The following is a 14,634-nucleotide window of genomic DNA, read 5'->3' as shown; positions in this document are numbered from 1 at the left end:
GCCATTATCCCTTCACTTTTATTGCCTGTAGTTGTTCCTATTGGCTGCTGGTGGGAGAGAAACTGGTCTCTGCAACACTTGTTTCCATGCTCACTGTGGGGACTAGGTAATTTCCAAATTCCCCTTTCTGGTGCTTTGGAGTGGGGCAGCCCTTCCAGGCTGTCTGAGCCCAGCTAGCGTTCTGACTCCCCCAGGCAAAGGGAAGCAGCCACAGAAGGGAACACTCTTATCATAACCAAAGGAAAGGATGATGGACTTTGACCACAAGCCAGCTGAAGGCAAAATTGCTCACTATTCTACCAGGTGGTGGACGCAGAATCGGATACACAGAGGATACACCTAGGTTCAGGAAAGCTGGGTCTTTGGTCCCTTGTGGCATTTTCCCATGGGATGAGAGATTCTGTAGTTTGCTGCTAGTGGACAGCCCCTGGATGGGGGAAAGTGTCTCATTTACTCTTCTATTCGTCTTGGGCTCCTCCAAATTCTGGTCCACTCCATAACTGTCCTCTTCTCACTTTTTCCCTCTTTCTCATCTTTGTCTTCACAGTTTGTTTCAGCGAGGTTACTGAATGCCTTAATTTCTTCTCTCTGCAATCTACCCCCCAATTTCAACTGCTCTGTGTTCAATTCAGTCTAATTTTCCTCTTTCTGGCCAGGACCATATGACGGAAATTGCCTCTAGTTGGCCATCTTAGCCTTCTGTTTGGCAGTTTCTTGAAATACGAAACATGCAATTGCTATATGACAGAGCAATTGCACTATTGGTCATTTATCCTAGAGAAATGAAGAATTATGATTCTTCACTTGCACATGGATATTCATAGTGGCTTTATGACAGGGTATTTTGTGCATGAAACCCAACCTGGTTTGAAAGCTGGCTAGGAAAAAATGATGTTGAAAGTATGTCAGTTTAAAATAACGTCTGAAAGTGCCTGGAGAAGGCTCACATTCACTCAGGTCAAGTAGTAAGAAGGAGAACACTTCTCTGTCCTCTTCAGAAGGCTTTTATTGATTTCCAAACAAAGGTTCCTATGTAAAAAGATAGGGTTGAAAGAATCCTAAGTTCTAAGGAAGAGTGGATAGAGAGAGAGAGAGAGACTAGGTAAGTTGCAGGGGGTTGGTATACAGCTGAGAGTGTATTTAAATTAAGGGGGAGAGAGAAGCTAGTTCTATTCATGCAGGGGAAGTAAACCAGGTTTCCTAATCTAACTACATATTCAAAGAGTTTTAATCCCTTCCATCTATTGACTCTCCAATGCATAGGCCTAGTGCAGCCTGTCTGAGCACCTCCTGATTCTTTTTCTCTTCCCCGGTTTTGAAGAACCCCCAGGGATTGTCCGTCTGTGGCTGTTTCTCTGAATACTTTAGAATTGAGGCAGGGCACTCCATTGAGAAGTCAACTTATATACCTCCCACAGCTTTATTCATCATTAATAACAAGTGGAGTCAGCCCAGATGTCCTTTGGTGGACATTGTTTAGGACTATCATTCCATGGTGATAATAAAGAATATAGCAACTTTAATTTGTTTTAACTCCTACATATTTTTATTTTATAAAAATTCATTAGTAGCCAGGATAATGAATAGCACAAAATCTGGATCTGTGAAAAATAAAGTTTGCTAAAGCAACCGCACCAGAGATTTATCCTACTATTAAAAACTAATCTGTGTCACCTGCTTTGCTATGGGTAGGCCAGTAAATTAGGAATCTGTGAATAACTACTTTCTTAAGACTCAGAAAATAACTCTAAGATATGTTTTATTTGTGACAGCATACCCCAAAGTACAAAGAGAAACATAATCACTGAGAAGACAGCAAGCAATAATTTGGGAGAACCATGCATGATTAAATAACCTTTTGAGGATGATACTGTTCCTTCCTAAGAAGAAAGTTAATATAGGTGACCCCCCATACAATTACAATAGAACCTCTTTATGTTGACCATCCAAGGGACTGTAGCAAACCAGTAAATGTATGGAGGTGGCCAACAAGGTAGCTAGGCCTACTGTACTGATAAATACATGTACTTTACTTTCTTATATAACATTTATTAAAGAATATCATATGAAATCATGCATAATCAAAACACAGTAAAATTATACATACAGTGTCATACAAAATCAATACATTTTAACTGGTTCTATTTTTGTCCTTCTACAAAAAATGTATCTCCTTATAGCCTGCACTGAATGTAGACTGTTCTCAATGCCCTGTCCTCGATACACTACTGGTGAAAGGTAACAGCCTTCAGTGACACTCCTGAAGAACTGGCCAAGATCCTCCCACTCCCTAGAAACTGACTTTAGAAATAGTAAATAAAGGCAGTTTTGGAGCTCATCTTTGTAATCCTATTGCCCTCCCTTAACTGGGAGTCTTTGCCCTTTTGCCCTTTGGTCAGGATCTTATCCTTGCTATGTCTTGACACAGTGGGCAATTAACAAATGTTCCAAAGCCCCTTGGATAGAGGAAACACTGTAGCAACCCTATAAAGTAGTTTGAGTATAAACTATTTTATCCCCCAAAGGATTAGGCTGCCTTCTAGCTGGTGAAACCACTTCTCCCCAAGGAGAGGAAATGCCACTAGTGCTTGACAAAGGCTTTATGCCTTTTATTTCCCATGTCCATACAGCTCTTAACTGAGTTTGCTATGTCTCTAGTCTGACAACATGGGGTTGTGTAAATAGAAGTAGGAATGGGAAGAGGGGAGAAGAGTAGATAAAAGGCATTCGTCTAAGTAGAGATAACTATACCATGCTTATTTCTACTAAGTATGGATGGGAAAGACTTCTTACTTCTGGTTTCATTTAATGATAGTTGGTGTCATCATTTTTTTTTTTTTGTAGTTTCTTCACTTAAGTTTATTTTTACATTGTGGTAAAATATACATAAAATAAAAATTTTAACCATTTTTAACCATACATTTCATAGCACTAAAGTACATTCTTATTGTTTTGCAACCATGATCTCCATACATAGAAACATTTCTTCATCTTACAAAATTGAATCACTGTACCCCTTAAATAACAGCTTTTTTTCACACTGCTCTAGTCCATGGCTCTATATCCTACTTTACATTTTTATAAACTTTACTCAAAGTACCTCATATGAATTGAATTGTACAGTAGAGCAAAGAAATCATGAGGAAGAAGAATACACAATGTATAACATATGTCTTTTAAATTAAATAAAAGCACTGAGATCAGTAATACATAGTGATTATAGACCAATATAGATAAAAGATAAAAAGAGACTGAAAAGGCACATTAAATTTATGAGAATTATGCCTCAAGTACCAGAGCAGTGAGGCCTTCACCTCCATCAAAGGGTTGGTGAATAGTGGAACTGGGTGCCCAGGTAGACTATCTGAATTCCAGATCCCACACTAATTCCAAACTTTATAGTGTCTCTGTCTCCCAGGCCCTGAGTTACCCCTGAGATTTCACATGGCTATCCTGGGATTTGAAGGTGCTGCTGCCCTAATGAAATAAGGAATCCAGCTTGTACCACATCTGTCACCTCCAGGAAAGGCAGATGTGAGTCTACTAGGAGCCACGCCTCTATTCCCCCTCCTTTTGTGTCCACCATTTAGAGAACTGGTGTGCCAGGAATCACCATGAAAGAGGACATGATGCTGACCAGGGATCCATAGACACAGGAGCTTTGCACAGGTCCACAATGCTATTCTGTGCCTTTTAATCAGAAAGGCTTGGCCCATCTCCATGGAATGACATTCTTTATATGGACATTATGAGGTGGCTTCTAGTAGTGATTGATATTAGTAGCCAGTAGTATACCTGGCCACCCACACTAGTACATGTAAACACCTGCACACACAAACCCTATTCGCTGTCGACCCCTTGTAACAGAATCCAAACCACTGTGGGGCAGAGGTCACCATGGCAGAAGAGTTGGGCAGAGTGGGAAGGGAAAAAGGCATTATCAATTGTTGACTGCCCAGCATATGATACATACTCTGCTTGGGGACTTTACATGTTTTAGTTCATTTAACACTCACAGCATAACCTGTAAAACAGGCACTATTATTATGATTCCTGCATTACTGATAAGAAAGCCAAGGATGAGAGAAATGAAGTGTGATGATCAGATGTTACTCTCCTGCTTAAAATTCTAAGATTCTCCCTTCCCCTGAGGGTAAAAGTCCTAGCTAATCCCTGCCTCCAAGCTATTTTTTGGCTTCTGCCAACCTTCATAGTTTTATCTAGGCCCCTTTTTGTCTTGTACTAGGTCCTCCAGCCACACTGGTCTTTGTTCAGTTCTTTTAATGTGTCATATTTATTTGCATTGGGGCCATTGCTCATGCTATTTTCTCTGCCTGGACTGCTCTCCTCTGTATCTATGTCCACTCACCAAATAATTCCTACTCATTCTTCAGGTCTCAGCTTAGAAGTCACATCTTCGGGTTCTGAGGAAAGCTTCCCCTGACTGACCTCTTGACACTACCATGTCCCTGAAACTATGTTATGTCCCTCTGTTGTATCCTTCCATTGCATTGTCCATCTCCTCTGTACTATTTATCATATGGCATTACATGTAACCATGTGTTTGGAAACCATTTTCCTCATTAGATTCAGCTTCCTGTCCATATACTCTCCTGTTCCCTTCTTTATACCCAACATCTAGGATAATGCCTGACACCAGATATGTATTCAATAAATAGTTGTTGAATTAATTTATATCTAAGCCTCCTATAATTGATATGTAGTAGGTTCTCAATAAATATAGTTAAATACACACATAGTTACTATTACTATCATCCAAGTCAAATAGTCAGAGTCAACACTAGGATTTATACCCAATGTATACTTTTATAATATGATTTTGCCTGCAAAAACAGGTTCCTGGTGACCTAACTGGCCATATGACTTAGGGTAAGAGATTATATCACTATGAATCTCAGTTTTCCCATCTTTAAAATGGGGGTAAAGATAGGCAAAGTTCAGATTGCTCTGTATGTAACCTAGAAGAAGAGGAGAATAAAAGTCTAGACAGGAAAATATCTATGTAAATATGTAATTGACCAATACTAAGCAGTATTATTTCTCTGCAAGATATTTGATGAGATACCAAGAACCCTTGCATATTTATGCCCTTCAGACTGCTAACCCAAGTTAATGGCCATTTGGAGTAATGGATAGTATGTGGGCTTTGGTGTTAGATAGCCTGGGTGCAAATTCTAACACCCAATTTACCAGCTCTGGAATGCTAGGGAAGTTACTACCTTGATCCTCAATTTCCTTGTTTACAAATGGGATACCACCAACTTTTTAACCCCATTTTTAAGTTTAAAAAAATAAATACAATAACATGAAAATAATTTTATTTTTTTAATTTGGAAGGCAAAACTCCTACCATTTTATCTAACTAATAGCTCTTTCTGTGGTTCTGTACTATTAAAGGCTAATTCTTAAGGCAGGAGGCACAGACAGTGTTAACAAAGGAGAGAGAGAGACTGAAGACAAAAGCAGGCTGATGTTCAGAGTCCATCTTAAGAATCCATGGGATAGGCTCGGCGCCTATAGCTCAACCGGCTAAGGCGCCAGCCACGTACACCTAAGGTGGTGGGTTCGAATCCCCAGCCCGGACCCGCCAAACAACAATGACGCTGCAACCAAAAAATAGCCGGGCGTTGTGGCGGGCGCCTGTGGTCCCAGCTACTTGGGAGGCGGAGGCAGGAGACTCGCTTGAGCCCAGGAGTTGGAGGTTGCTGTGAGCTGTAATGCCACGGTACTCTACCCAGGGGGATAGCTTGAGGCTCTGTCTCAAAAAAAAAAAAAAAAAAGAATCCATGGGATAGTCTGGTGTAGAGGGGAAGGCCAGATACTGAAGCAGAAGAAAGGAGATTCCAAGTCTGAGTAAGGGGCATTAGGCTAGGAAGGTCCTGGGAACTAGGAAAGTAGGGAGCCAGGGGGAGGATAGCAACATGCCTTAGAGGGACAGTCTTTTGAAACTTTGTGGTGCTCTCCCATAGGCAGGCTTCAAATGGTCTCAAACAGCTTTGGAAACCATGTCTGTATAGTTCCTTTTCTTAGTCACATGCAAGTATATTTTGAAGTTGTAATCTCAATGTGTACACTTTTTTAGAGTATAATATCTTTGACATTTTGTATATCACAAATCTTTAATAGCTGCCAAATATTCTAATTTTGCCCAACGCCCAGAAAGGATATCTCTGTTTATTAATTTTTTGCTTGTTTGAATTACTTTCTTAGAATAAATTTCCCGATATGAGATGACTGAGCCAAAGAGTATAGAATTGGAATTTAACAATCAGGAACATGTTTTTGTTTTTCTAAAAAAAAAAAAAAATGACCTATAGTAATTTCCTTTTCCTTCCTTTTCTGGAACTGATGAGTGGACCCTATATTGTCCAATATGAAATTAAATTATATTTAAAATTCAATTTCTCAATTATACTAGACACATTTCAAGTGTTCAATAGCCACATGTGCCTAGTGGTTACAGTATTAGAAATCAGACATTAAACATTGTCATCACTAAAGAAAGTTTGTTGGACAGTGCATCTCCAAAATTTTTCAACAGCTCACTGTTGGCATCTTGACTAGAAGTTCTTTGTGTGTAAGATTCTTATGTGCATTGAGAGGCTATCTGAGTGGCCTATGTCCGCTAAATGTGAGTAGTACTCTCTTGAATCAATCTAATAGCTAAAATTTGTCCCACACTTGCAACTACCCCATAAGAAAACATAATTAACCCCATTTGAGATATTTAATCTTAGAACAGGGGTGTCTAACCTTTTTTGATACCCAACTGGGCTGCCACACATTAGAAAAATAAGAGCAGTCTTGGGCCACATAGTAAATGCACAAACATTAACAAAAGTTGATTAGCAAAAGAAAGGTCCATGCATATTTTTTGTGATACCCAACACCACAGATAATCAAAAAATGTGCTCACAAAATCAGGCCACAGGTTGGACAGCCCTGTCTTAGAAGAAAATAGCTCGTAACTTTTTGAGGGATGGTTTCAGATTGACTCTGCCTGCGCAGGAGGAGGCTTGAAAAGGTGGCATAGAAAGAAATCCTTGTCTCAGGGCCTAACTCTATACTCCATTTCTATTTTCCCCCCTTTGATGGCCTATTTCCTGCTTTTTGGGAATTGCAGAAACAAGACCCTGCAGATGGAGAAGATCAAGACCCGCTTGAAAGCTGAATTTGAGGCACTTGAGTCAGAGGAGAGGCACCTAAAGGAATATAAGCAAGAGATGGACCTCCTGCTGCAGGAGAAGATGGCCCATGTAGAGGAACTCCGACTGATCCATGCTGACATCAATGTGGTATGTGACTGACTAGAACCTACCTCTAAGCCTCTCGAGGAAGAGGCACTAGTGAGTGCTATGGCCTTTCTTGAGATATGGCTGTGGCCAATCTGGGCTAACAGGCATCGGTGCCAGCTGTGGTGGAATGGGAGAATCTAAGAGTTCTGAAATCCAGCCCTGCTTCTGTCACTGACTGTATATCACTGGACAAGTTTCTTCACTATGTGCCTCATTTTCCCTCTCTGCACTTATGAGAGGGACTCAGTAACCTCTAAGGGCTCTTTCAGCTCTTATGTCCTCTCATTCTGGGAGTCTAGAAGTTGAGAACCACCTGTGCAGTGTAGCTTAAAGTGCTTAAAAGTTTCCAACTAGACAGAACAAATCATCTCTGTCTGCCTACCAAAGTGAGGCTTAGTCTCTCCTTTGGAGACTCTTGGAATGTGGAAAAAGAACTAATTGTTAAGGTGATAAGCTCCCCTCTTTGGGAGTTATTCAAGCAGAGTCTGAATGGTCAACTGTCTGGGCTGCTATATTGGAGGTTGGAGGTGCCAATCTGTTAGGTCTTTTCTAACACTTAGAGCCTATGACATTGAGAAATAGTTTTTCCTTTTTCCTTCTCTAAAAATCCTTTTTCACTTCTACAGAATTTTTTATTTTTGAAATTTACTTTTGAAGGAGGTAAGTTTATATTTTTGAGACTCTTATTTATGTGGCAATTCTCATTTTCTGATGTTGTCAGGCCTAGAATCTTAAAGGAAATAGAAATGAGGTTTGAACAGAAGACACTTGGCATTTTCTGCTTTAAAGATCATATGATTCTGGAACCCATGAAGAATTGAGAGTTTTGCTGTCAGTTCACTAAAGATACAGGAACAATTAAATGAATAAAATACAACACAGAGAGGCTAAAAATCTAAGCCAGTGGATCTTCAATTTGAGCGTGTATCAGAGTCTCCTGAAAAGCCTATTAGACACATATTGTTGAACTCCACCCCAGATTTTCTGATTCTACATGTCTGGAGTTGAGCCTAAGAATTAACATATCTGATTTCCCAGATGACAGTGATGCTGCTAATCAGTACCCATATTTTGAGAACCACTGATCTGGAAAAATGGCCAATGGTCTGGGAGGCAGAAGCCCTAAGTCTTTCATCCAGGCTTTGCCTCAAATAAGTATTTTCCTGAAGAAGTCCCTTCTTTATGAGCTTCTATTTTCCCACCTGAAAAATGGTAATGGGATGGACTAAATGAGCTCTAAAAAATATTGCAGCTCTAAGATGCTCTATTTTAACAATAACTTCCATTTAGTGAGATTTACTCTATTGGTCCCTGTACTGAGGGCTGTTACATGTATATGAATTTGATTATGGAATATGCACCAAGATTGCATTTGGTAGGCATTATTACTCTCACCATTATATAGATGAAACTGAGGTTTGACCAGAGTTACATAATGAGGACATGGCAGATCAAGAACTTGAACATAGATTGAATAGGCTCTGAGGCATATTATCCACTCAGCTATAAAGCCCTCTCTAAGCATGTTGGGGTATTTTCTTTGTGCCTGCCTCACTCTATGTTCCAGATGGAAAACACTATCAAACAGTCTGAGAATGACCTAAACAAGCTGCTAGAGTCAACCCGGCGGCTGCATGATGAGTATAAGCCACTGAAAGAACATGTAGATGCCCTGCGTATGACTCTGGGCCTGCAGAGGCTTCCTGACTTGTGTGAAGAAGAGGAGAAACTTTCCTTGGAGTAAGCTGCCTGCCCCCTATTTCCTCAATATACCACACACACACACACACACACAGAGATGTATACATACACAAAACCTGGACTGAAAATTAGGGTACTAGTCCTCACACGCCTTTCAATGGCTGATTCATTGGATGACCTTGGGCAAATCTCTGTGCTGGATTATTACAATAGAAGAAAGATAACTAGAATTACTAGATGGCTTTTAAAATTCTTTGTGTGATTTTGACAATACAAGACTATGTATATACTCTTCAGGTGTCAATTCCTAACTCACTATCTATAAGGGCTATCCAGAAACCTTTAAAAATATAAAAGCCTGAGCTTTCATGGTCTGCTTGGGCTAGCCTGAAACTTTATCTCAAGATCTAGATTAAGAACTAGGCTCACCTTGCAGAGAGATAAGAGTTCAGCTGGGTAGAAGAAAGTGTTCTCTAAAGGTAAACCATGCTGCCTATGGAAGTGATGAGCTTCCTATTCCTAGAAGTATGTCAACAGAGGCCTGAAAATACTTAATGGAAATACTCAAAGAAGCATGGGATGGAGGACAGGACTTAGCGGCCTTTAAGGATCTTGCTATTCCTAAGATTTCTTGATCTTCTGGGTCTATCAGAGGCAAGGAACAGGAAGATCACCCTTCCCAGCAGATAGTGGGTCCAATTCTAGAGATAAGAGCCTTGTGATGGAGAGGGTACAGAAACATTCTAGCTAGCCACAACCCAACTCTTAGTTCTGTGGCATGGTATCTTTAAGAGAGGTAATTCAGAATGATCCATCCAATGTCTCTCATTTCCAAAGTTACTTTGAGAAGCAGAAAGCAGAGTGGCAGACAGAACCTCAGGAACCACCCATACCTGAGTCGTTGGCTGCTGCAGCTGCTGCTGCCCAACAACTCCAAGTGGCTAGGAAGCAGGACACTCGACAGACGGCCACCTTCAGGCAGCAGCCTCCACCTATGAAGGTGAGTGATCTTGGTACGGGCTGTAGAAGAAGCAAAGTATACTCCCACATAAGGCCCATGCAAAGCTGGGCCTTTGCCTTACTTATTTGGGTACTTCCTTAAACAACTTTTGCTTGGGACACAGAGGAAAGGGTGGCATGTTGTGTGCTGTGTTATATATATCCATTAGTTTTGTTTCCCAACATTCCCCAGAGGGGTTAGAATGCAGGGAGACTTGCAGACCCCACTAAAGTATAGTTCTAAAAGTTAGAAACATGGCTCTTTCACAAATATGTAGTGAGAATGTTTCCTAAATGAAGGCGGTAGCAGGATTATAAAGCTGTTCTAAGAGCATTTGAGGAGTAGATATTTATATAATCAGGAAAGAAAAAGAAATAAATTTGCAAAGTTAGATACAGAACTGATTTGTGTCAAGCAGGGCAATAAAACTCTGACCTTTATAGTTAACTTTTCTTCTGAACAGAAATACTTTGCATTTCTACTGGCCAAAAAACATTTCCAGCTTATCAGTGTAACATCACAGAGTCTGGGCTCTGATCAAAGGGACATTCTCTTAGAGCAGTGGTTCTCAATCTGTGGGTCGCAGCATTAGGAAGGTTGAGAACCACTGTCTTAGAGCAAAAGTCAGCAAACTACAGCCTACAGACCAGATACGACCTGCTCTCTGTTATTGCTAAAGTTTTATTGGCATACATGCATGCTTGTGATTTCAAGCTATTGCAAACAACAGGCATGAAAGCTATTATCTACAGTTTCTTTCATGTAAAACAGAGTAGAATAATTGCAACAAAGACCATATGATATGAACAGTTTAAAATGTTTACTATCTTGTCCTTTCTATAAAAAGTATGCTGACCCCTGTCTTAGAAAATTAAATAATCCTTGGGTGGGCCGTTAGACAGTACTCCAATATAAAGCTGAATGGATATATAGTCCTAATTTTATTTTATTTTTAAGTTTTGGATACTTTTTCTCAATACCCCTCTCCTTTCTCTCACATCTTCTATGATTTCCAAGAGTGCCATTATCTCTACTTGAGTCTTACTCACTGATTATTGCTTCTTCCTGATGGAGCAATCAGAGTTGTTTCATGGGCCCCTGGGAATCAGAAGTCTGAGCCACTGCCTAAAACAATCTGACTGCTAACTTTGTTCTGTACCCCACCAGGCTTGCTTGTCATGTCACCAGCAAATTCACCGGAATGCACCTATATGCCCTCTGTGCAAAGCCAAGAGTCGGTCCCGGAACCCCAAAAAGCCAAAACGGAAGCAGGATGAATGAAGAGAGGGAGAGCACATACAGCTCTGCTGATCACAAACCACCCCCACCAGAGTGATTGACGTCTTGATGTGAAACAACCCTTCCCCACTCCACCAAGTCTCCTATTTAATATGATGGAAGCACAACCCCTCTCTCACTTTGCTCTTATTTTTTTTTTGCTCTTGAGATTTCTGGTTTAGGAAGAGAAGTGGTTCAGGTGCTAATGACAGTATGTCTGATGGTCCCTTCTCTTCCACTGACATTTCACTCCATGTCCATGTTTAGAGCTAAGGGAAGGGCAAAAGGCCCAGAAGTGATTCTCTGGGTTTTTTTTTTTGTTGTTGTTGTTTGTTTGTTTGTTTGTTTGTTTGTTTTCCTGAGGCCTGAAGCCTAAGGACCTATAGGGTCTGGGGAATGGGGGATGTAAAGGATCCAGCATTTCCCCCTCCTCTACTGTACTTTTGCTTTAGGCTCTAAAGGGACAACAGTCTTCTTGCTGGACTTGCCATCAGGCTGAGTGCATATATCTCCCCAAATCTCTTTACCTTATCCTTAATACCCAGTAGTAGCTTGGATGAGTCCTCCTTTTTATATTCATTTGGGGGCCTGGCTGTTATTCTTTAGCTCTATCCACCTTAGTCTCCCAGATATACTAAAATTCTTAGGTACCAGGCTGTCTGGGAATCCTGAGATTGATGGGTCTTTCCCCCATACCTCTAGTATTTGCAATTCAGTATTAGAAGTTTCCTATAGGAAAATCAGGGAGCCAGCCCCATTCTACAAGTTCTGCCTAACTCATGCCTAAGTCATTGGGCCTGAGGTTTCTGTTGTATGAGCTGCCTCATGCTGAGAGATGCCCCAGGATTATATCTGTATTGGCTTTTGTTCTCTACCATTACTCTGGTACCTGATTAATGGTCACAGAGAGGAGAGGGATGGATTTAGATTCCATTCCTCTCCATTCTTTACAAATGCAGGTAGGTGGGACTTTCCCTCCATTCATCTCTCCCTTTCTGGATCTGCCTTCTTCTGTAAGGCAGCCTCAGCTCAGAATAGCTTGTGGCCACCTCTGCCCTACAGATTGTTCAGGTGGCCTTCCCTCTCAAAAGAAAGAAAACAAGCTCCCTATATGCCACAGCTCTCCTCTCCACCAGTCAGTCATTCTTGAACTTGAGAGGGAAGATGGGGTTGACTAGCTGAAAATATTTTAGCTCCAGGTCTCTGTCCCTGGCTGAGGAGGGGAGATATTTTTCCCTCCTTCCTTAACTGTAGTTCTACTTTGTCACAGTGTTTTTGTGTTCATAATATAAACGATTCCTCTGCTCTTTAAAAATAAGAGTGTTATGTGAAATACTTTTAAATAAACATTTGTTCATTGAAGTAAATTCTAACTGAGTACTTTCTGTGTACTGGATAATAAAAAAAAAAAGATGTAATGCTATTTTACTTTTCTGGATAGCTCTTCTTCACTCTTATTCAGCCCACCTTATAAATGAGGAAGCCAGACACTAAGACATAATAATTTACCCAATTATCATATCTTCCCTTTATTCATCAGCTACTCTATGCCAGGTACCTATGCAAGTTGCTTTATATAAGTGATTGTATTTGATTTACAAAACAACCATTCAAGCTAAGTATTCTTGTCACCATTTTCCAAAAAGAAAGGGAACTGAACCTCAGTAAAGTTAAACAGCTTCTCCATAGATAAACAGTACGATGAAATTTCAGTATTTGAATCCATCTTTGTCTAATTCCAGGGCCCAGTTTTTTTCTACTTCTTCTCCATGATCATTTTTTTTTTCCTTTAAGCCTTCCTCCATGTTGGAATAGCTTGATGGTAAGATTGGCTGAAATACCTCTGGATCTTAAATTAGGAACTAGGAATACAGTGACTGATGCTGGGATATGTTTATAAAGGCCTTGTTCCCTATAGGGATATAATAGGGAACAACTTTGAAGTAGTGTCCCAGTTTCAGAGATCCCCATAGGGTAAGTGGGGGAGCCAATATTGCTGTTAAGACAGCCTTGCAGGTCAGTGTTTCCCTCTGTCCAATCCTGCTCCTTTTTCCTTCTTCCCCTTTCTGAGTATTTATCCAATCACTCCCAGTACTTCTCAGGTAACTTAATAAGAAAAAACAATTTTCTATACCTCACTGTCTTCATCTAGAAAATGGGAAAATATTAACACCTATTTCATGAGGTTGTGAGCAATGGTAAGTACATAGTGAGCATGTTCATTTTCTTCTTTTCCTGTGTCTCTGCACTCAAGTAGATTAGATGACCAGTCAAAAGAAAATTCATCTTATCTGACATTTCTCTATCACGTAAGGTTTTATGCAGCTACAAGCCTGCTTTTGAGGCAACCTAGGCTCAATCTAGACAAATGGAAGGCTCTCAGCTGTACAACTCTGAGTATATTTTAACCTATAGGCCTCAGCAAGTCCCTATGAAATATGGGAGACATAGTCAGCCATTGTTCCACATCCTTGGCACGATGGAGGTCAGTGTGTACTAATGGCAGTATGTCTGATGATCCCTTCTCTTCCACTGACATTTCACTCCATGTCCATGTTTAGAGCTAAGGGAAGGACCAAAGATCCAGAAGTGATTCTCTGTTTTTTGTTCCTGAGGCCTGAAGCCTAAGGACCTATAGGGTCTGGGGAATGGGGGATGTAAGGGATCCAGCGTTTACCCTTCCTGTACTGTACTTTTGCTTTAGGCTCTAAAGGGACAACAGTCTTCTTGCTGGACTTGCCATCAGGCTGGGTGCATATATCTCCTCAACTCTCTTTATCTTATCCTGTCAATCCTGTTGTGTAGTGAAGGTAACAAGTCTTGACCTCTGGCTTGCCCGCTCACGAGTCAGACAAGCCAGTTCCTGGGGTACTTCTGAATGGGAAGAGAATAATTGTGTGTTCAGCACCCACACCTGTCAGCCACTCAGTGGGGTTTTACTATCTTATATAGTATTTCTGGTTCATTTATTGCTGTGAAACAAACCACCTCAAAACTGAGTGGCTTGAAACAACCACTTATTTTCTCATGATTCTGCAGTTTGAGCTAGACTAACTGGGAATGGCTCATTTATCTCCCATGTGGCATTGCCTCTGGCAGTTTGGGTAGATCTGGAAAATCTAAGATGGCTATATTCTCTACTGGCAACTCAGCTAGTGTGGCTGAAACAGCTGCATGGGTACCCACTACCAGCCTTGGTAGATTTTTTTTTATCCTCCAGGGCCTCTCTTTGTACATTTGACCTCTCTTTCCAGTAGACTAATCACAACTTTTCACCTGGAAATTGGCAACCAAGAAGGTGAAAGCCAAAACTAGCAGTCATACAACAACACTGCTGCT

At 40.7% G+C, this 14,634-nt stretch overlaps 1 protein-coding gene across 2 annotated transcripts; it reads left to right on the top strand.

Annotated features, from left to right (window-relative positions):
- The first annotated feature begins 639 nt into the window (after positions 1-639).
- On the top strand, positions 640-11,600 carry ZC4H2 (zinc finger C4H2-type containing). 2 transcript variants are annotated; one of them, XM_012813696.1, is made up of 5 exons: positions 640-660; positions 7,149-7,316; positions 8,884-9,056; positions 9,855-10,017; positions 11,185-11,298. In XM_012813696.1, the coding sequence occupies exons 2-5, from the start codon at positions 7,161-7,163 to the stop codon at positions 11,296-11,298; spliced, it is 606 nt and encodes a 201-aa protein (XP_012669150.1). In that variant the 5' UTR covers positions 640-660; positions 7,149-7,160. The 2 variants fall into 2 exon arrangements, with proteins under 2 accessions (XP_012669150.1, XP_012669149.1); XM_012813695.1 differs by lacking the exon at positions 640-660 and adding an exon at positions 6,280-6,297 and having other exon boundaries at positions 11,185-11,600.
- The last annotated feature ends 3,034 nt before the right edge of the window (positions 11,601-14,634 follow it).

This window comes from Otolemur garnettii, unplaced genomic scaffold (genome assembly GCF_000181295.1).
Source record: "Otolemur garnettii isolate 467f Iridium unplaced genomic scaffold, OtoGar3 scaffold00290, whole genome shotgun sequence".
Lineage (NCBI taxonomy): Eukaryota > Metazoa > Chordata > Mammalia > Primates > Galagidae > Otolemur > Otolemur garnettii.
Note: the sequence above shows the minus strand (reverse complement) of the source record. Positions and strands in the feature narration are given on the sequence as shown.